At 31.5% G+C, this 24,030-nt stretch overlaps 1 protein-coding gene across 1 annotated transcript; it reads left to right on the forward strand.

The window, feature by feature from the left end:
- Nucleotides 1–21,438: 21,438 nt before the first annotated feature.
- Nucleotides 21,439–23,366, forward strand: LOC142224555 (endothelin-converting enzyme 1-like). Its single transcript, XM_075294340.1, has one exon. It carries the CDS (start codon nucleotides 21,546–21,548, stop codon nucleotides 23,364–23,366), a length of 1,821 nt encoding a protein of 606 aa, XP_075150455.1. The 5' UTR covers nucleotides 21,439–21,545.
- The last annotated feature ends 664 nt before the right edge of the window (nucleotides 23,367–24,030 follow it).

Genomic DNA, 24,030 nt, shown 5'->3' on the forward strand with positions numbered 1-24,030 from the left:
CCAAATTTCATCAGAAAAAAAACCTTTTGGACTATGTTGGCCCATAGGTAAATGTCTAGATTAAATAAAATTTTAAAATAAAGAAAGTATAGAAATCAATAAATTATATGAAAATTTAAAAACTACGACAAACTCGAGCACTGGCACTAGTCCTGTAATGGGTCCGTTAGTGGCAATATTTCGTAGGATTGCCAGTTGGACAGGTGGTGAATTTTTCTCTTAATAATGAGTGCTAACCGATTCTATATTTAGCTCAATAATAAGGAACCTCCGTCTTATAGCTGAAGATAAACTATGAAATACACAGGAATGTCAACATCATTAGTGAGAGGGATAAACTACCGCTGAAAAACTTTTTTGGTGCTCGGTCGAAACGGCAATCTAGCGTTGAGAGTACGTCTATGCCGACAGGAGCAGCGGAGTAATGGTGTATGTAAGACGTTTTAGGAAGATGGCCATTCTTGAAATCGGGCACTGGAAACAAATTAGGCAATTCGTCTAAGCCGTTAGAGCACACAAATTATGACATGGGTGTGTATACACGCAGAGAAGGAATATGATCACCTCAAACATGTTTCAAGAGCAAAATGTTATTTTTGTATGGTGACCATATAACATGTTTGTCACTAAAATGTTATTTTATCGTCAAATATAACCTGCTTGCCGAAATCAGATACATGATTTCCGAGAAAATAACATGGTTGCTAAAACCATGTCACATGGTCACCACCCAAAAATAACATTTTGCTCTTAAAACATGTTTGAGGTGATCATATTCCTTCTCTGAGTGTAGGCCCCCATACGACAGCGAATCTTGGATTCTCTTTTCAATCTAACATAACCTAGATGTATCAAGTTCATCAGGATTATTTAAAGTATTATTTTTTAAGTGTCTCTGTGCTTTAATTTTTTCAAATGATTATGAATTTTTACTCATCTGTTAAAAAAAAGTACGATTTTCAATAAAAGTTAACATTTAATATTCCCGTTCGATTTAACGAATATTTCTAAATAACGAAAAGGCCTGGCAATATATCGTTCGTTAAACTGAGCTTCGACTGTACTTTATGGGGTCTTAGAGCAATATTTCGATGTATTACAAATGGAATGACAAAGTTAATATACCCCCTTCCTATGGTGGATGGTATAAAAAACAGACAAAAAATACAAAAATAAATTTACTTTTGCTATTTACATCTAAAAACATAACAAATTTAAACATTTACCTTGTTAGAATTACTCATTTTGTCGTCAATAAGCTTAACTATTAATTACACACTTATATCTAAAGAAACACAAACTGTATGACTTCTTTTCTCATTAAGCATGATTCCATTTTTTGTCATAACATACTCGACAACTTTGCAAATTCCCGAAACTCCCGCTAAATGTTCGAGTATTCTCGATTATCCCGTTTCACCAAATGCAATCGAATGTTTGCTTGCGACCGAGAATGGAAACAAATGCACAACTTCAATGATGTGACGTCACAACAACATTCACTCGATACTGAATTATTGGGTGTGATTCAAACCATGTCTCATTCATACATTTACATTCATTCGAACCGATTCGATCAAGCCAGTGTTCTCATTTTATTCATTCGATCAACGAAGATTATTCAGTCTTCTCGAACCGTTTCATGAGTGAAGTTGTGTGTGCTATGAATGAATGTTCTCATGCAATGCTCTACTTTATATGATCGGAAATCGATGTTATGATGTGTTACAAACAGAATGGAAAACAAATTCCTCCATCACCAATTCACTCGGTTGGTAATAATAAAGTGGCCAAACGTTTCCATTTAAATCATTGCATACTTTTAGGCAGTCTCTTGTAATTCTATGAGTATCCCAATAACAGATGGCGAAATGTTAATGAATTTAAAGAGTTCACGAAAACACAACATTTGGTTGAGGTACGCTTATTTATTTATTGATTAATTACATTTACAAGTAAAGTAAAAATATAATTCTAAGCTTTGACTGCTAGGGTAAGAAATTTAAAAAAATGTAAATTAGATAAGTATTGTGATTGCATTCGCTTAAATTTCCTTTTTTATATATTTAACTAGCGTAACCCTGCCCGCTTCGCTGCGCCTCCCGAAGCATATTTTCGTTAACTTAGTCAACCATATTCTTCGATCTGAAAAAAAATCGAAAAGATTTGAACTCTTTTAAAGAGTAGGGTCATGGGAAGTCTGGCACAAAAACTGAAGTACTGATTAATCACCCCATGGTTTCCACACACATGTCCCGTACATTTAAAAAAATTCGGACTACTTGCTTTTTCGTTTATATACAGAAAAAGAGCGGTTATGCAGATGTAAAACGGACCGGCTTAACAAACGTCGGGTAAGGGGTGTTCCCTTTCAACCAATTTTATGTATTCAAATCGTTGGACAATCTTCTACATTTCTTGTGAATTTCAAGCGTGGTTTGTCAAGGGGACCAATAAATCGGAAAAAGTAAAAGGACTTAAAATTTGACCATATTAACATTTGTTAAAGTGTTGAACACGGTGAATATGCCTTTCCCAAACATATACCGGAAAATGAAACACCCTCTCCGTTGCCTGTCAACTTCATGTAAATTTAAGTTTTTACTTTACAAAATCTGTCAGATGCCAGTGGAAAAATTATAAAATTATGTACTGAGTTCCCATCTATCGACAATCCTCTACATTCTACTTTAAAAAAATCGGGCAAAAGGGAACCTCCTCCTTCGCTCCTCACCCACCAGATATCGTAAATTCACTTTACAAACTACCCCACTTGACTACTCCCCTTCCCCACCCAGACATCGGAAAATCATGTGCCTGTAAAAATTTAATCGTCTCTCCAAATTTCAAGTAAATCGGAGAAGGTTAGATTTTGCTCTATTTTTTTAAAGGGACGTCACTTTCTCTTCAAATTGCAAGAAAATTTGTAAACTTTCCTTCAAATTTCGTAGTGTGGGGCAAATACCAAATACCCAAAAATTAAGTACACCATATTGATTTCATATCCTTCCCCAAGGGTCTTTGTAAATTTCAAGTAATCTTGAGAATCCTAGTTTTTTTCAGTTTTGGACGAGGTCTCCCTCCTCGTCCCAATATCGAAAAATGATATAGCGTATATTGTGTAGACGTCCCAGAAAATCTCAAGCAAATTATAAGCCCAATTTTTAAACAGAAGGGCAAGGGGAGGCCCCTCTTCCCTTCCGAATATCACAAAATCCGATATCCATTAAAAATAATATAATATACCCCACATCCTCTGTAAATTTAAAGTAAATTGGAAAAGTTTAATTATTTCACGGTATTTACTTGAGGAGTAATGAGGTCTCCCTGTGCCCTTTTATTTTTCCCAGGCCAAATATTAAAAAATCATACATCTCGTATAAATTTCATAATGTCCATCAAGTTTTCCGTAAAATTTCAGTAAGTTGACAAATTTTAATTTTTGCACTGTACTTTAAAAAAAGTCGAACAAAGAGGAGGTCCCCCTCCTCGACCAAATATCGAAAAATAAAGTAGCTGTTCTTTGCTTAGATGTCCCCTTCAACTTTCCCTGAAAATTTCAAGCATCATCAATCTGATAATTTTGTACCAATTTTCAAAAAGTAGGGCAAGGGGGAGGTCCCCCTTCCCGACCGAATATTAAACAAGTAAGTAAAGTCTAAAGTCGGGCGGGGCCGACTATATTATACCCTTCACCACTATGTAGACCAACATTTGTATTACCATCTCAACTACTTCAGATTTGCTGGGAGCTATATAAAGGTTTGCATTTCCAGATACAAATACTTATAATGGAGACAATTTGTTGTACTTCTACAAAATCTCTAGAATTAAAATTGAAATCGGCTAACGCCCTGGAATGACACACAGTGTTAATAAGAAGTATATACGGCCGTAAGTTCGGCCAGGCCGAAGCTTATGTACCCTCCATCATGGATTGCGTAGAAACTTCTTCTAAACACTGCCATCCACAATCGAATTACTTAAGTTGCGGTAACGCTTGCCAATGGCAAGGTATCTTAAAACCTCCTAACACCATCTTCCAAATTGTATGTAAGTCCATACGTGGTATATATTAAATCAAAAAAGATCGATCCAATACGTATATAATTCAGTTTGACAAAGTAGACATAAAATTTTGACAAAATTTTCTACAGAAATAAAATATTAACAAAATTTTCTATAGAAATAAATTTTTCACAAAATTTTCTATAGAAATAAACTTTTGACAAAATTTTCTATAGAAATAAAATCTTGGTAGATTATTTTTGGATCGAGTGGCAACCATGATTATGAACCGAATAAAATTTGAACAAAATTTTCTATAGAAATAAAATTTTGACAATGATGAAAATTTTGTTATGAACCGAATAAAATTTTAACAAAATTTTCTCTAGAAATAAAATTTTGACAACATTTTCTATAGAAATAAAGTTTTGGTAGACTATTTTTGGCTCTAGTGGCAACCATGATTACGAACCGATATGGACCAATTTTTGTGTGATTGGAACATTGGTTGTTAGGGATCATATACTAACACCACGTTCCTAATTTGGACCGGATCGGATGAATTTTGCACCTCCAAGAGGCTCCGGAGGTCATATCTGGAGAACGTTTTATATGGGGCTATATATAATTATGGACCGATATGGACCAATTCTGGCACGCTTGTTAAAAATCATATACTAACACCATGTTCCAAATTACAACCGGATTGGATGAAATTTGCTTCTCTTGGAGACTTCGCAAGCAAAATCTGGGGATCGGTTTATATGGGGGCTATATATAATTAAGGACCGATATGGACCAATTTCTGCATGGTTGTTAGAGACCATATAGCAATATCATGTACCAAATTTCAGCCGGATCGGATGAAATTTTCTTCTCTTTGAGGCTCCGCAACCCAAATCTGGGAATCGGTTTATATGGGGGCTATATATAATTATGGACCGATGTGGACCAATTTTTGCATGATTGTTAGAGACCATATACCAACACCATGTACCAAATTTCAGCCGAATCGGATGAAAAATGCTTCTCTTAGAGGCTCCACAAGCCAAATCTGGGGATCGGTTTATATGGGGGCTATATATAATTATGGACCGATGTGGACCAATTTTTGCATGGTTGTTAGAGACCATATACTAACATCATGTACCAAATTTCAGCCGGATCGGATGAAATTTGCTTCTCTTTTAGGCTCCGCAAGCCAAATCTGGGGATCGGTTTATATGGGGGCCATATAAGTCCATATCGGGCGAAAAATATATATGGAAGCTATATCTAAATCTGAACTGATTTCAATCAACTTTGGCACACATGATTATACTACACATTGTACTCATTGTGCAAAATTTCAAGCTAATCTGGATAAAACTCTGGCTGCTGGGTCCATATTAGTGCATATCGGGCGAAAGATATATATGGGAGCTATATCTAAATCTGATCCGATTTCTTCCAAAATCAATAGGCTTCTATTCTGACCCAAATTAGGAACATGTGCCAAATTTGAAGGCGATTGGACTTAAATTGCGATCTAGACTTTGATCACAAAAATTTGTTCACAGACAGACGGACGGACGGACGGACAGACGGACATGGTTATATCGACTCAGGGACCCACCCTGAGCATTATTGCCAAAGACACCATGTGTCTATCTCGTCTCCTTCTGGGTGTTACAAACATATGCACTAACTTATAATACCCTGTTCCACAGTGTGGCGCAGGGTATAAATATGGGAAATATGAAGCGAGAGAAATTTTGAGGCAATTGTACAAAAGAGCATTTGCGATTTATCAGGCGATACTTATGTATTCGAGATATAGGACAATTTGACAATTTGCTGCTCAGCAGTGACGATTTTACAAGGATATTGGTTTGATCTTGCCAAGATATGTGGTCAAGTGTGGGTTGTGATATATTATTTGGTCAAGTCGGGCTACTTGGAGCCTCATTTAAAACTCAACCGTTCTGTGGAAAGTATGGCATTACAGTGCGCAGGATATGACTAAGATATGGGGAAATTATCACAGAATTTTGTGTAAAATGTGGGAATTTTTGCCATATTTGTATAAACCGGAAAAACGAATATATGGAGGCTTTATCTAATTCTGAACCAAATTAGATCAAACTTGACACACTTAAATATCATATTAAATATATTCTCCGTGGAAACTATGCAGTCAATCGGAGGAAAATCCCATTGAAAATGGGTTTAAAATATGAAATAGTCTACCATATTTTCCCAACTCTGGTGTACATATAACGGAAGCTATATATACACTGAAAAAAAAGCATGACCGGTTCCAAAGATTTTGTCTTTACTTTAAAAAATTTGGTATTGATTCCGAGCCAAAGAAGCGGAGAATACAAGTAAGGATACTTTTAAGACACAATTCTCTTTTAAATTTGGGTTTTGTGTACTTGCTTCTAGGAAGCAAATTTTAATTTTTCGCTTTCTCATCTTTTTTTCTTCATATGCTATCAAAGTCCTTTAAGAACGAGTTAACGACAACTTTATTTTCCAAATTAAGACTCGGCTTCCAGTAGAAATTATGCTATGTTTCAAGTAAAAAACTTCTTTAAAATAAAGTTTTGAAAAACATGTCCTATATTTGAACGATTTTTTGCTTTGTAGTCAAGATGCAAAAAGACAACAAATTTAAAGACAATTTCATTAAATTTAAAGAATATTTCTGAATTATTAAAGTCAAGTTGACCTTAGCCCAAACATTTTTTATTTCATGTTATGATACCCATTTTTAATTGAAATCACTTATTTATAAGGACAATACGACTTAATTGAAAAGTTTATCGACTTTTGGACAAGGATAAAAACTTTTTATTAGAGAAATGCGTCTTCTATGCTAAGCAAAATTTGCATTCGTATTTTAAAGACACGAAATCTTTGACCTCACGACAATATTTTTTTCAGTGTAATCTGAACCGATTTCGACTAAATTTGACATGCATAGTTAGAATAATAATTCTGTTATCTCTGCAAAATTTCACGTAAATGGGGGTTTAACTTTGGCCCCCGTAGTCATTTGAGTATAAATCGGGCGAAAGATATATATGGGAGCTATATCTAAATTTGAACCGATTTCAACCAAATTTGGTACACTTATCGATACTATTAAACGTACTCCTTCGGCAAAATTTGAACTAAATCACGGCAAAACTCTGGCTTTTGAGGCCATATAAGTTAAAATCGGACAAAAGATATATATGGAAGCTATATCTAAATTTGAACCGATTTCAACCAAATTTGGTACACTTATTGATACTATTAAACGTACTCCTTCGGCAAAATTTGAACTAAATCACGGCAAAACTCTAGCTTTTGAGGCCATATAAGTGCAAATTGGACGAAAGATATATATGGGAGCTATATCAAAATCTGAACCGATTTCAATCAAATTTACCAAGCATTGGTAGAATGTCAATTCTACTCTTTATGCAAAATTTCACGTAAATCGGTAGTAAACTTTGGCCTCTGTGGTCATATGAGTCTAAATCGGACGAGAGATATATATGGGAGCTATATATAAATCTGAACAGATTTGAATCAAATTTACCAAGAATTGGTAGAATGTCAATTCTACTCTTTATGCAAAATTTCACGAAAATCGGTAGTAACCTTTGGCCTCTGTGGTCATATGAGTCTAAATCGGATGAAAGATATATATGGGAGCTATATCTAAATCTGAACCGATTTAGCTGATATTTTGCAAGTTTTTCGAGACTCATAAAATATTCGGATGTACTTAATTTGAAGAACATCGGTTGGTAAATACGCCAATTATGATCAGATCGGGGATAAATTAATAAAAATTAAAAATTAATTGCTTAGTCTGTAAGGAACTTTGTGTTTCCATTGACTTATATAAATAAATAAATAAAAAAAAATTTAAAATATATATGGCAGCTATATCTAAATCTGAACCGATTTTTTCCAAAATCAATAGTCTTTGTCCCAAAAAACGACCCTGTGCCAAATTTGAGCACGATCGGACTTAAACTGCGACCTGTACTTTGCACACAAAAATACATGAACAGACAGACAGACGGACGGACAGACAGACAGCCAGACAGACAGACGGACATCGCTAAATCGACTAAGAATTTAATTCTAAGACGATCGGTATACTAAACGACTCAGACTTTTCCTTCTTGGCGTTACATACAAATGCACAAACTTATTATACCCTGTACCACAGTAGCGGTGAAGGGTATAAAAATCAGATACCCCATAATAAATTTATAACCTCACGGCGTGTTCTCTGTATATTTTAAGTAAATCAGAGAATTTTTGTTTTTTTTTTACTGTACTTTAAACAAAACTCGTATAAAGGTGTGGTTACCTCCCCGACCAAATATCGAAAGAAAATTAGGAGTTGCAACAGAGATGGCGCTGTATAAAAAAAGATTTTCCCGCTTTTCCGTTGAAACTTTTGTTGAATTTTCTTTGATAACCCGACTTTATTTTACATTTTTAACCCTCTAATGCCCCAATTTTTTTGCCAGCTGATTAAATATTCAATGTTAACGACACAAAAGCAAGAAAACTAAACAAGAAAAATGTATACGGTTCAATTCAGTATATGCTGCAAATACTCTTGAACAGTTTTAACTAAGTTTTCTTTTATTTTACCCATTTTTGTTGTCTTATGGTGTGTTTTACTAAAAGCTTCCTGATTTAACGAAGTCCGCCTAAAGGCGCGATTGGGCATTACAGGGTTAATTTCTGCAGTCAAAACACAGTACATTGATATAGTTCAGATTTGGGTTTCTCTCAGTGTCTAAACTATAAGGCGAGCAATATAAGAACAAAGCTAACAACTGTTTGGTAAAACTTTATGGTCTAATGGATACTAGACCTCTGAAGAGGTGAACAATATCAAAGGATTCATATATTATACACCATACTAAGAAACCAGAAAACCTTATGCCATATAAAAACAGATACACACACACCAACATATTTTCACACATCATAGGTACACATGGAATGCATATGTTCATTGTGTAGGATAACACATAGAAAAGGCTATAGTCCTTAAAGGATGTTCATATTTTGCTTTTTATACATTTTCCATTTTTCCATTCTCTCTCTCTCTCTCTCCATCTCTTTCCCTCTTGTGTTGTCTTTGTTTTTATTTAAAGTGTATGCGACATTTGTTAAAAAGATTGATGATGGCATTGATGAAGACAAAGTACATATTTTCATTCGATGACTGACTAACGGACTCTATGTGTAAAATTGGTTGTGTGGATAGTTACTTACTTTATTGGTATTGTAGTTGGGATGATATACATCCTTCATTTGACAGTGGTTTCGTTTTGAATGTTCGAAATAGAAAATAAGAAATTTCAAAATTGACAAATGTTTTCCCAAAATTCAAATTTGCCTAGAATATTTTTTTATAACTGGCACCACAGAATGGTGATTCAATTTGTAACACATAGAAATATCAAGTGTCCACTATATAAAATATACATAATCGTGTAAAAATTGGAGCATCGAATTTGATTTGATATTGGTATCTGATCAGATTCGAAAAATTTTTGTATTTGATTACATTTAATCTAATATATAGAATTGGATCCGATCTGATCTGATTTGAATCTCAAAAAATGAGACAGATCTAATGATACAGATAGAATTACATAAACCCTGAAAAATTATTGTCCTGAAGCCAAAAATTTTTTGACCTTAAACTACGAATGCGTCTTTTGCCTACACTCAAGAAAAGTTTACTTGGATCCAAAGATTTTGACCTTCCTTTAAGGATTTTGGTATTGATTCCGCGCCAAAGATGTGGCATCTTTAAAATAAAGATATTTTTAGCGACCTATCAGGCTTTAAATCTAGAACTAATAAAATTAAAATTAGTATATAGATCTCATTTATCAAGTTTTCATTCTCTTTTCGCGGTTTATTAACAAAAGTACTCACGTACAAACAAATGTCAGTTTCCAAATCTAAATTATAACAGATACTTCAAAGTAAAAACATTTTCTTAATTCCAAAAAAAAAAAAAAACAAGCCGTAAGTTCGGCCAGGCCGAAGCTTATGTACCCTCCACCATGGATTGCGTAGAAACTTCTACTGAAGACTGTCATCCACAATCGAATTACTTGGGTTGTGGTAACACTTGCCGATGGCAAGGTATCTTAAAACTTCCTAACACCGTAATATATACCACATAGTACATACGTGGTATATATTAAACTAAAAAAGGCCGATTAAATACGTATATAATTAAGATTAAAGTTTCTATAGAAATAAAATTTTGACAACATTTTCTATAGAAGTAAAATTTGGAAAAAATTTTCTATAGAAATAAAATTTGGAAAAAATTTTCTATAGAAATAAAATTTTGACAAAATTTTCTATAGAAATAAAATTTTGAAAAATTTTCTATAGAAAAAAATTTTGACAAAATTTTCTATAGAAATTTAATTTTGACAAATTTTTCTATAGAAATAACATTTTGACAATGTTTTCTATAAAAATAAAATTTTGGTAAATTATTTTTGGCTCGAGTGGCAACCATGATTATGAACCGATATGGACCATTTTTTGTGTGATTGGGGATCGGCTATATATAACTATGGACCGACACCACGTTGCAAATTTCAACCGGATCGGATGAATTTTTCTCCTCCAAGAGGCTCCGGAGATCAAATCTGGGAAATGGTTTATATGGGGGGGCTATATATAATTATGGACCGATATGGACCATAATTATATATACACCATTTTCCAAATTTCAACCGGATCGTATAAATTTAGCTCCTCCAAGAGGCTCCGGAGGACAAATCTGGGGATCGATTTATATGGGGGCTATATATAATTATGGACCGATATGGACCAATTCTTGCATGGTTGTTAGAGACCATATACTAACACCACGTACCAAATTTAAACCGGAACCGATGAATTTTGCTCCTCTAAGAGGCTCCGGAGGTCAAATCTGGGGATCGGCGTATATGGGGGCTATATATAATTATGTACCGATGTGGACCACTTTTGGCATGGTTGTTAGAGACAATATACTAACACCATGTACCAAATTTCAATCGGATCGGATGACTTTTGGTCCTCTAAGAGGATCCGGAGGTCAAATCTAGGGATCGGTTTATATGGGGACTATACATAATTATAGGCCGATATGGACCAATTTTTGCATGGTCATTAGAAAACATATACTAACACCATGTACCAAATTTCAGCCGGATCGGATGAACTTTGGTTCTCTTAGATGCTTCGCAAGCCAAATCGGGGGATCGGTTTATATGGGGGCTATATGTAATTATGGACCGATATGGACCAATTTTTGCATGGTTGTTAGAGACCATATACTAACACCATGTACTAAATTTTAGCCGGATCGGATGAAATTTGCTTCTCTTAGAGCAATCGCAAGCCAAATTTGGGGGTCCGTTTATATGGGGGCTATACGTAAAAGTGGACCGATATGGACCAATTTTTGCATGGTTGTTAGAGACCATGTAGTAACACCATGCACAAAATTTCAGACGGATCGGATGAAATTTGCTTATCTTAGAGCAATCGCAAGCCAAATTTGGGGGTCCGTTTATATGAGAGCTATACGTAAAAGTGGACCGATATGGCCCATTTGCAATACCGTCCGACCTACATCAATAACAACTACTTGTGCCAAGTTTCAAGTCGATAGCTTGTTTCGTTCGGAAGTTAGCGTGATTTCAACAGACGGTCGGACGGACGGACGGACGGACGGACATGCTCAGATCGACTCAGAATTTCACCACGACCCAGAATATATATATACACTTTATGGGGTCTTAGAGCAATATTTCGATGTGTTAGAAACGGAATAACAAAGTTAATATACCCCCATCCTATGGTGGAGGGTATAAAAACTTTAAACCAAAGACGCTAAATCCTCAAAATAAGTCTTAGCTTATATTTGAAGCGTTTTTATTTTAAATCTTAAGTCTCAATATTTCAGTTAATTTAAGTACAATTTCTTTAAATCAAAAATGTGTTTCTTTACCTTAAGGAAAGTTAGCCTTAGTCCAAAAACATGCGACTTTAACGGAGGGATGCAAATTTGTGTCCTAAATTTAACGAAAAAAAAATTTGAAGCAAAGATTATAAACTTTATTTTAATTAAAATTATTATTATATTAAAATCATTATTTTAAAGAAATTTGTCCTTAATATTTTGTAAATTTCGCATCCTAAAATTTAGGTTGCGAAATCGTTAATATCACGTAAATATTTTTTGCAGTGTAGCAGTGAATACGCATTTCTATGACGTAAAGTTATTTTTCCATTCCTTGTAATTAAGTAAATCGACTATGGTCATCTAGGCTTTAACAAGTCTGAAAAATTCTTCAAAAATAATGAACGTGTTCAAAAATAGGACTTTTCTTTCTTTGTCTGCTAAATGGTAAGTTAAACAAAAAAGGCAGAGTAAATACCTGTATAATTCAGCTATTGACCGGTATATACAGGGGAGTCTATACATAATTGCGAACCGATATGAACCAATTTTTGCACGGTAATTACACTGAAAAAAAGCATGCCCAGTTCCAAAGATTTCGCCTTTACTTTAAACATTTTGGTATTGATTCCGCACTCAACAAAAGTTTACTTGGATCCAAAGATTTTGACCTTCCTTTAAGGATTTTGGTATTGATTCCTTGCCAAAGATGCTACTTCTTTAAAATAAAGAATTTTTTTGGCAACCTATCTTGCTTTAAATCTAGGACCAATAAAATTCATATTAAGATACAGATCTCATTTATCAAATTTTAATTCTCATTTTGCGGTTTATTAATAAAGGTACTCACATAAAACAAATGCCAGTTTAAAAATCCAAATTATAACGGATACTTCAAAGTAAAAAATGTTTTCTTAATTCCAAAAGTCTTAGACTATAGTTGAAGAGCTTTTATCTTAAATCTAAAGTTTAAATATTTCAGTTGATTTAAGGCCAATTTCTTTAAATCAAAAATGTGTTTCTTTACTTTAAGAAAATTTAGCCTTAGTGCAAAGACATGCGACTTTAACGGAAGGACGCAAATTTACAAAATTCGTGTCCCAAATTTAATGAAAAAGATTTTTGAAGCAAAGATTATAAACTTTTTTTAAAATTAAAATTTCATTATTTTAAAGGAATTTGTCTTTAATATTATGTAAATTTCGCATCCTAAAATTTAGGTTGCGTAATTTTTAATATCACGTAAATATTTTTTTCAATGCTAGCCAAAGAAGCGGAGAATACAAGTAAGGATACTTTTAAGCCACAATTCTCTTTTAAATTTGGGTTCTGTGTACTTGCTTCTAGGAAGCAAATTTTAATTTTTCGCTTTTTCAGCTTTTTTTCTTCTTATGCTATCAAAGTCCTTTAAAAACGAGTTAACGACAACTTTATTTTCCTAATTCCGACTCGACTTCCAGTAGAAATTATGGTATGTTGCAAGTAAAAAACGTCTTTAAAATAAAGTGATGGAAAACTTGTCCTATATTTGAACGATTTTTTGCTTTATAGTCAAGATGCGAAAAGACAACAAATTTAAAGACAATTTCATTAAATTCAAAGAATTTTTCTGAATTATTAAAGTCAAGTTGACCTTAGCACAAACATTTTTTCTTTCATGTTATGATACCCATTTTTAGTCAAATCACTTAATTATAAGGACAATACGACTTCATTGAAAAGTTTATCGGCTTTTGGATAAGGAAAAAATGTTTATATTAGAGAAATGCGTCTTCTATGCTAAGCAAAATTTGCATTTTAAGGACATGAAATCTTTGGCCTCACGATAATATTTTTTTCAGTGTAGGTATAGCCCCCATATAAGCCGACACCCAAATTTGTCTTGAGGAGCCCCTCAGATTAGCTTAGGTTAGGTATATTGGCAGCCCTATATTTCAGGCTCACTTAGACTATTCAGTCCATGGTGATACCACACTTAAAAAATATTTACGTGATATTAAAGATTACGCAAACTAAATTTTAGGATGCTCAATTTACGAAATATTAAGGTCAAATTTCTTTAAAAAAAAAACAACGAAATTTTAATTAAATTAAAGTTCATAATCTTAGCTTTAACAATTTTCTTCATTAAATTTGGGACACAATTTTTGTAATTTTTCGTCCCTCCGTTAAAGTCGCATGTCTTTGAACGTAGGCAAATTTTCCTTAAAATATGGATATACATTTTTGATTTAAAGAAATTGTCTTCTATGCTAAGCAAAATTTGCATTCGTATTTGAAAGACATGAAATCTTTGACTTCACGACAATATTTTTTTTAGTGTAGAGAACCGGTAGTGAAATATGGTGGGTCGGTTTATAGGGGCTATATGGATAGTACAACGTAAACAATTTCAACCGAATCGAATGAAATTTGCTATTCTAAGAGGCTCCGGAGGTCTAATCTGGGGATCGGTTTATATGGGAGTTATATAATTATGGACCGATATGGACCAATTTTTGCATTGATTTTAGATACCAAATACTAAAACAACGTACAAAATTTCAACCGAATCGAATGAAATTTGCTATTCCAAGAGGCTCCGGAGGTCTAATCTGGGTATCGGTTTATATGGTCGTTATATATAACTATGGAACGATTTTTGGACCAATTTTTGCATATACGCAAAAATGGTCTGATATGGCTCTGATATGACTCTAATGAAAATGCATTTCTGACACTTGACTTGACTTTCCTGCAAGCAGGTCATGTTCGAGGATGGGCTATATCTGGTTTAGATGTAGCCCTGCGCAAAATTTCATCGAAATCGGTTTAGATATAGGTCCTAAATATATGTATCGCCCGATTTTGTTAAATTGGCCTTAATATCCTTATTTATTATCCGATCTTACTAAAATTTACCATAACGTAACCTTTTGTGGTGTCAAAGAAACTTGAAAAATATTATCCAAATCGGCTCAGATTAAGATATACCTTCAATATATATGTATCGCCCGATTTTCACAAATTTGGCTATGAAACCCTTTGGGTGCAAAATCCAGTATATGTTAGATCCTAATATCAGGCATTTCTGTTCAAATTGAGACAAAGCTCCCATAAACTTGTACACCTTAAATTTAAATATTTTATTTCGATGATACCGCACAAATATTTATGTTTACTAATTCTGTAAGGGTGGTTTAGGGTACGATATAGTCGGGTATTCAACAAGGTTTTCCATTTTTCGAAAGTATAGCGTTTTGCATATTAATTTTTTTTTATCGAGCAACTTAACTAAACCATACCACTGTTTAATGGTACTCTAGGTATACTACGTCAGCGCAATGTTCTCCATCATCAAGGAGGAGGGTACATCTAGTCGTGTTGTCGTCATTCGTCCAAAATGGTTTTCTGGTGGTTTATTTTTTATTCGGATTTTTTCCTTTTTTTTGGGTTAGCCATTGAATCTTTCATTTTTATGTTAATAAAAAATCTTGTCAATTATTTTCCAATTTTTTTCTCCTAAAGCAAAAATTAGCATCTTTAAAGATGTTCGATAGGGAAAGATGGCAAAATAATATTAATGACATACAAGTGAATTTATATATTGAATATCTAATATGGAAAATAGGCAATGGAGAAAGTAGACAATATTGTCGAGTATTTCATTTCCCTGGGATGATTTGTGTAGTTAAATAATTGAATATTTGATTTATTGGCTTGACCTTTATGGAGGAATCGGGCGGATGCGGATGTAGTATCTGTGGAAGCTTTTTTTTGGCGAAATCAGCTCAGACAAATAGGGCAACGGAGTGGGTGGCTATATTCACTATAAGCGGTGTCCGGAATACTTACACTGAAAAAAATATTTACGTGATATTAAAGATTACGCATAAATTTTGTAAATTTGCGTCCCACCGTTAAAGTCACATGACTTTGAACTAAGACTAATTTTCCTTAAAATAAAGAAACACATTTTTGCTTTAAAGAAATTGTCCTTAATTTACCTGAAATATTGAAACTTAAAATTTAAGATAAAACCCCTTCAAATATAGGCTAAGACTTATTTTGAGGATTTAGCGTCTTTTGTTAAAAGTTTTTTTTTGGAATTAAGAAAACATTTTTTACTTTGAAGTATCCGTTATAATTTGGATTTTTAAACTGGCATTTGTTTGTACCAGAGATGGTCTGTATCAAACTTTTTTAGGTTTGCGACTGTCGCAAAGTTGTAAACGTCACATACGCGTCGTAAATGTAGAAAAAGTAACAAAAGTCGCAAACTGAAAATACTTTAGTCGCGTCAGCTAGGCAGCGAATTCGATGATATCCAAGACGATGTTATGTTCGAAGAAGTTTCAATTCTTAGGAATGTTCACAATTTTCGGTTTTAGTCCCCACATTTTCCCTATTGCCTTTTGCACGAGTACAGGGTAACCGTGGATTTTCTCGTCCTTTCTTAGCTTTAAGTTCAGTCTCCTGTCCAATATAACCCCAAGGTATTTTGCACACTCACCAACGGGAATTTCGATACCACCTAAGAAAATAGGCTTGACCATGGGAAAACTTTCACAAATTTCTGCAGAAACTCACAGCGAATGCTGTCAAACTAAATTAAAAAATGTTCAGGATTTCTTCTATTCAAAATTTGGTTTTCTACAGTAGGTTTACGACTTTTGTGACATACGTATTATACCGTCGCAAATGTATGTCGCAAAAGTCACAGTTTGTGACAGGCCAGGTTTGTACGTGAGTACCTTTATTAAAAAAACCGCGAAAAGAGAATAAAAATTTGATAAATGAGATCTGTATCCTAATTTAATTTTATTGGTCCTACATTTAAAGACAGATAGGTCGCTAAATGATTTATTTATTTTACAGAAGCCGCATCTTAGGCTCGGAATCAATACCAAAATTCTTAAGGGAAGATCACAATCTTTGGATCCAAGTTAACTCTTTTTTTTTGAGTGTAAGATTTGTATGTTATTAGGTATAACTTTTTTCAATGCATCCATTTTTGCTATGCACTTGGTATTTTTTAGGAGGTTTCATTGAAAATTTAATATGCTTATGTCTAAATATTATTTAATTTGCATATTAACATAAACAAGTATATACGGCCAATAGTTCGTCCAAGCCGAATCTTGTGTGCCCTAAACCATGGTATTTTGACAAAATTTTCTATAGAAATAAAATGTTGACAAAATTCTCTATGAGAATAAAATGTTGACAAAATTTTCTATAGAAATAAAATTTTGACAAAATTTTCTATACAAATAAAATTTTGACAAAATTTTCTATAAAAATAAAATGTTGACAAAATTCTCTATAGAAAAAAAATTGACAAACTTTTCCCGAGAAATAAAATTTTGACAAAATTTTCTATAGAAATAAAGTTTTGACAAAATTTTCCCGAGAAATAAAATTTTGACAAAATTTTCTATTGCAATAAATTTTTACAACATTTTGATAAAATGTTCTATAAAAATAAAATGTTGACAAAATTCTCTGTAAAAATGAAATTTTGACAAAATTCTCTATAGAAATAAAATTTTGACAAAATTTTCTAGAAAAATAAAATGTTGACAAAATTCTCTTTAGATATAAAATTTTGACAAAATTCTTTGACAAATTCTTCTATAGAAATATAATTTTGACAAAATTTTCTATAGGAATAAAATGTTGACAAAATTCTCTACAGAAATAAAATGTTGACATAATTCTCTATAGAAATAAAATGTTGACAAAATTTTCTATAGAAATAAAATTTTGACAAAATTTTCTATAAAATTAAAATGTTGAAAAAATTCTCTATAGAAAAGAAATTGACAAAATTTTCCCGAAAAAATAATATTTTGATATAGAAATAAAGTTTTGACAAAATTTTCCCGAGAAATAAAATTTTGACAAAATTTTCCCGAGAAATAAATTTTGACAAATTTTTCTATAGAAATATAATTTTGACAAAATTTTCTATAGGAATAAAATGTTGACAAAATTCTCTATAGAAATAAAATGTTGACAAAATTTTCTATAGAAATTAAATTTTGACAAAATTTTCTATAAAAATAAAATGTTGACAAAATTCTCTATAGAAAAAAATTGACAAAATTTTCCCGAGAAATAACATTTTGATAAGATTTTGTATAAAAATAAAGTTTTGACAAAATTTTCTCGAGAAATAAAATTTTGACTAAATTTTCCCGAGAAATAAATTTTGACAAAATTTTCTATAGAAATAAAATTTTGACAAAATTGTCTATAGAAATAAAATGTTGACAAAATTATCTTTAGAAATAAAATTTTGACAGAATTGTCTATAGAAATAGAATTTTGACAAGATTTTCTATTTTCTATAAAAATAAAATTTTGACAATTTTGTCTATAGAAATAAAAATTTTGAGAAAAATGTCCAAAGAAATAAAATACTGATAAACTTTTATTTAGAAATAAAATTTTGACAAAATTTATAGTAGAAAGAAAAAATTATAATAGCAATAAAATTTCTCTATAGATATAAAATTTTGACAAAATTTTCTATAGAAATAAAATTTTGACAAAATTCTCTTTAGAAATAAAATGTTTGCATAATTTTCTATAGTAATAAAACTTTGACACAGTTGTCTATAGAAATAAAATTTTGACAAGATCTTCTATTTTCTATAGAAATAAAATTTTGACAAAATTCTCTATAGAAATAAAATTTTTGTTTAATTTTCTATAGCAATAAAATTTTGACACAATTGTGTATAGAAATAAAATTTTGACAAGATCTTCTATTTTCTATAGAAATAAAATTTTGACAAAAATTCCTATAGAACTAAAATTTTGACAAAATTGTCTATAGAAATAAAATTTTGACAAAATTATCTATAGAATAAAAATTTTTGAAAAATTTTCTATAGAAATAGAATTCTGATAAAATTTTCTATAGAAATAAAAATTTTGACAAAATTTTCCAAAGAAATAAAATACTGATAAACTTTTATTTAGAAATAAAATTTTGACAAGATTCTCTATAGGAGTAAAATGTTGACAAAATTCTCTATAGAAAAAAATTTGAAAAATTTTTCTATAGATATAAAATGTTGACACAATTTTCTATAGAAATGAAATGTTTACAAAATTTTCTATAGAAATAAAATTTTGATAAAATTCTCTATAGAAAAAAAATGTTTGCATAACTTTCTACAGTAATAAAACTTTGACACAATTGTCTATAGAAATAAAATTTTGACAAGATCTTCTATTTTCTATAGAAATAAAATTTTGACAAATATTTCTATAGAAATAAAATTTTGACAAAATTTTCTATAGAAATAACATTTTGACAAAATTGTCTATAGAAATAAAATTTTGACAAAATTATCTATAGAATACCAATTTTTGCAAAATTTTCTATAGAAATAAAATTCTGATAAAATTTTCTAAATAAAAATTTTGACAACATTTTCCAAAGATATAAAATACTCATAAACTTTTATTTAGAAATAAAATTTTGACAAAATTTATAATAGAAATACAATATCTCTATAGATATAAAATTTTGACAAAATTTTTAATAGAAATAAAATATTGACAACATTTTCTATAGAAATAAAATTTAAACAAAATTCTCTATAGGAATAAAATGTTAACAAAATACTCTATAGAAAAAAATTTGAAAAATGTTTCTATAGAAATAAAATGTTGACACAATTTTCTATAGAAATAAAATGTTTACAAAATTTTTTACAGAAATAAAATTTTGATAAAATTTTCTATTGAAATAAAATTTTGATAAAATTTTCTATTGAAATAAAATTTTGACAATATTTGTGTAGAAATAAAATGTTGACAACATTTTCTATAGGAATAAAATGTTGACAAAATTCTCTATAGAAAAAAAATTTTGACAAAATTTTCTATAGCAATAAAATTACGACAAAGTTTTGTATAAAAATAAAATGTTTACAAAATTTTTTATAGAAATTAAATTTTGACAAAATTTTCTATAGAAATAATATTTTGACAATATTTTCTGTAGAAATAAAATTTTGACAAAACTTTCTATAAAAATAAAATTTTGACAAGATTTTCTTTTTTTTTAGAAATGAAATTTTGATAAAATTTTCTATAAGCATAAACTTTTGACAAAATGTCCAAAGATATAAAATGCAGACAAATTTTTTTTATTTAGAAATAAAATCTTGGCAAAATTTATAATAGAAATAAAATTCCTCTATAGAAATAACATTTTGACAAAATTTTTTGTAGAAATAATATTTTTCTATAGAACTAAAATTTTGACAACATTTTCTATAGAATTAAAAGGTTGACAAAATTTTCTATAGAAATAAAATTTTGACAAAATTTTCTATAGAAATAAAATGTTGACAAAATTTTCTATAGACATAAAATTTTGACAATATTTTCTGTAGAAATAAAATTTTGACAAATTTTTCTATAGATATAAAATGTTTACAAAATTATCTATAGAAACAAAGTTTGCTAAAGTTTTCCACAGAACTAAAATTTTGACAAAATTTTCTATAGAAATAAGATATAAAGACATTTTTTATAGAAATAAAATGTTAACAAAATTTTCTATAGAAATAAAACGTTGACAAAATTTTCTATAGAAATAAAATTTTGACAAAATTTTCTATAGAAATAAAACTTATAACTTTAAATACTTAGATTTTTGGAAAATTTTCTTCAAATTTTTGTAGATTATTTTTGGCACGAGTGACAACCGTGTTCAAAATACCGCAGAGACACAATATAAATTTTTGCTAATTTAGTAGATTTTTGGAAAATTTTCTTAAAATTTTTGTAGATTAATTTTGGCACGAGTGGCAAACCGTGGGTAAAATACGGCGGAGTCACAATACAAATTTTTGCTTTTGTACAATAAAATTAAAAGAAATACTTTGTTGCATTACAGTCAATACTGTATATTTGATTTATGTTGGTGGCTATTTAAGATTCTTCGCCGCGTATATATTTTTTATATTTTCTTAGTTGTAACCCATTTCAAGATTTAACCTTCGAATTTCACTTCATTTATGTTGCTAAAAATATAAGCTCTCAAGCAATCTTATCAGGCAGTTCAAAAACCTCAAGAACATCCGAAGATCACAACCATTGGGAAAGGTCATTTCGTTTCTTCGATACTAAGCGCCACTTCGGATTAAAAAATAATACTGGAAGTATGCCAAAATCAAAATTCTGATAATAGTTGAACAAATGAAATACACGAGAAAACAACATAGGAAGAGGAAAGAAAAATTACTCTGTAAAGCAAAATGAGGATATTGTTGCAAATTCAATGAATGAAAGAACAAAGAAAAAAAAAGACGAAAAAAAATGCAAAATTCAAATATGCCAGTATTGAGTGAGAGAAAAGCAAGTGAAAGTAAAAGTTTGCTTAATATTGATCAGAAGTGAAGAAAATTTTTATGAAAAGACCATGAAAGTGTCTTTGTTTTGTTTGAAGATATTTCTTATCTTAAGTACTTGGAAACCAGTACTATGTCGCCATCCACATTCTCATCGTTTGATCGATCCCAATTTCAGCCTTTTGACTGTGATGAAGAGCTATATGGATGCAGACGTTGATCCCTGCCAAGATTTCTACCAATATGCCTGTGGTAATTGGGAAAGTTTACATGGCAATGTCCAAAAATATGTGGATACCATAGGAAGCTTGGACTATACCATCAATCAGAGAATGAAAATAATTCTAAGAGGAAGAAAAATGCTGGCCAAATTTGAAAGAAATGAAATATATCGTAAGGTGCGTGAATATCTACAAAGTTGCGAGGAACAAAAGAAATTCGATGCTAAATATTATTTGGAGGTTGAAAAACCCTGGAATGAACTGAAATGGCCTGAAGAAGGAGAACTCTGGAGTGCTGAGGGTAAATGGGATATTTGGTCTACCTTGGGTAAATTGCAGCTAGTGGGCTTTAATGGATTTCCCTGGACTTTGGAATTGAGACATCACAATGCCACACATTTCCGATTGGAATTGGATAAAATGGATAATCTGGGCTATACAGCCTATGAACAAAGTCTAGTGGATCGTTTGGAAAATTCGTTGAATCCCGAACACAGACAATTGGCAGAGAATATTCAAATTTTCATGACACATTTGGCCACATTGCATATGAAACATCGCCAGATAAGGAATGAAGAATTACCTTTGAAAGATTTGAGCATTAAAGTGCAAAATGTGAATTTCCTGAAATATTTTACAGTGATTTTGGATTCCGAAGAACAAGTGGAAAATTTAAATATCACCATAACAAATTTAGATTTCTTTCGTCATCTGGGAGATCTAGTTGAAGAAACTTCCGAAGAAACCTTGATTCACACCCTCAAGATTAAATTTTTAGGCTATATGGAAAAACAAATGCCCAAAGTGGATATGAGCCTATACTGTATGCATCATATGAGAGATCTGGTCCCCTTGGCCTTGGATTATATCTATGAGCAAGAAGTCTATCGTTTTCATAGGAAAACCACCGATGCAGTTATAAAGAAAGTTTTTCAAAATATGCAACAAAAATTTGTGGAAATAATTGAAGAACATGAGCAAGAATTTTCCCACGCAGCCATGGAATTACTTAAGGCCAAAATATTAAAAATGAAATTAAATATTGGCAATTTACCCACGGCGAGTAATCACAGTTTTTATTTTGAATATTTCCAAAAGTGGCAAGTTACTCCCAATGATTTCTATCGTAATCACATAAATGCCTTACGACATTATCAATTGGAAAAATTCAAGCTATTGCAATTGAAAGTCCTCAGTCCTTATCACTCGTTTTTCATATGGCCTTATGGATCTCCGGCCTTTCAACCTTCGGCCAATTTACTTATAATACCCCATGCCTATTTGCGATTTCCTTTATTTCATCCTAGATTCCATGACCTCTTCCTCTATGCTGAATTGGGTAATACCTTGGGTCATGAAATTATCCATGCCTTTGATGTGAATGGTCTTAAATATGATGCTGAGGGTAATCCTACTGCCAGCTTGATAGCTTCTTTACCCGATGAATTTTTCCAATCTCTGGAATGCCTCAATCAACAACGTTCCGAAAGTTTGAATGAAAAAATTGCCGATATAAGTGGTTTTCGTTTGGCCTATGATACATATTTCCAAAATTATTCGGATGCGGAATTTCAAGCCCCCATTGAGTTGACCAATAAGCAGTTGTTTTTTATTAAATTTGCCCAATTCTTTTGTGCCATTAGCCCTAAACATATTAGCTATGATAATAGTCATGATACACCATTTCTTAGAGTACCTCAAGTGGTAGCCAATCATCAGGATTTTGAGATGGTATTCAATTGTTCTTCCAAAAATTCGAGATCTAAGTTGAAAAAATGTAATTTATGGTAAATGTAATAAATTAGCTATGATATTTGATAAAAAAATAAATTAAATTAATTGCCCATTCTCTTAAGTAGTAAGTGTGAATTTTTGTTCGGGTTCTGGTATTTAAACATGGTCCCTTATCTGGCTACTATCATTGATACGACAGAATTTTAACAATTGTGGTATCAAAATTGACAATATGACACAAATTTGATATTTGTTCTTATTTTTATACCCACAACCATAGAATGATGACGGGGGTATAATAAGTTTGTCATTCCGTTTGTAGCACATCGAAATATCGATTCCGACTATATAAAGTATATACATTCTTGATCAGGGAGATACTCTAAGATGATATAAGCATATCCGTCTGTCTGTTGTAATGACGCTACAGCCTTCAATAATGGGGCTATCGTCCTGAAATTTGGCACAGATTCGTTTTTTGCTTGCAGGCAGGTCAAGTTCGAAGATGGGCTATATTGGTCCAAGTTTTCATATAGTCCCCATATAAACCGACCTCCCGATTTGGTGTCTTGGGCTTATAAAAACCGTAGTTTTTTTTATCAAATTTGGAAATCTAGAGGTATTCTAAGACCATAACAAGTAAGGAAAGTCTAAAGTCGGGCGGGGCCGACTATATTATACCCTGCACCACTTTTTAGATCTAAATTTTCGATACAATATC

The sequence above is a fragment of the Haematobia irritans genome, chromosome 2, assembly GCF_050003625.1.
Source record: "Haematobia irritans isolate KBUSLIRL chromosome 2, ASM5000362v1, whole genome shotgun sequence".
Lineage (NCBI taxonomy): Eukaryota > Metazoa > Arthropoda > Insecta > Diptera > Muscidae > Haematobia > Haematobia irritans.

Coding starts and splice junctions, on each gene's coding strand:
- LOC142224555 (XM_075294340.1), top strand. CDS start 21,546: ATGAAGAGCTATATGGATGCAGACGTTGATCCCTGCCAAGATTTCTAC.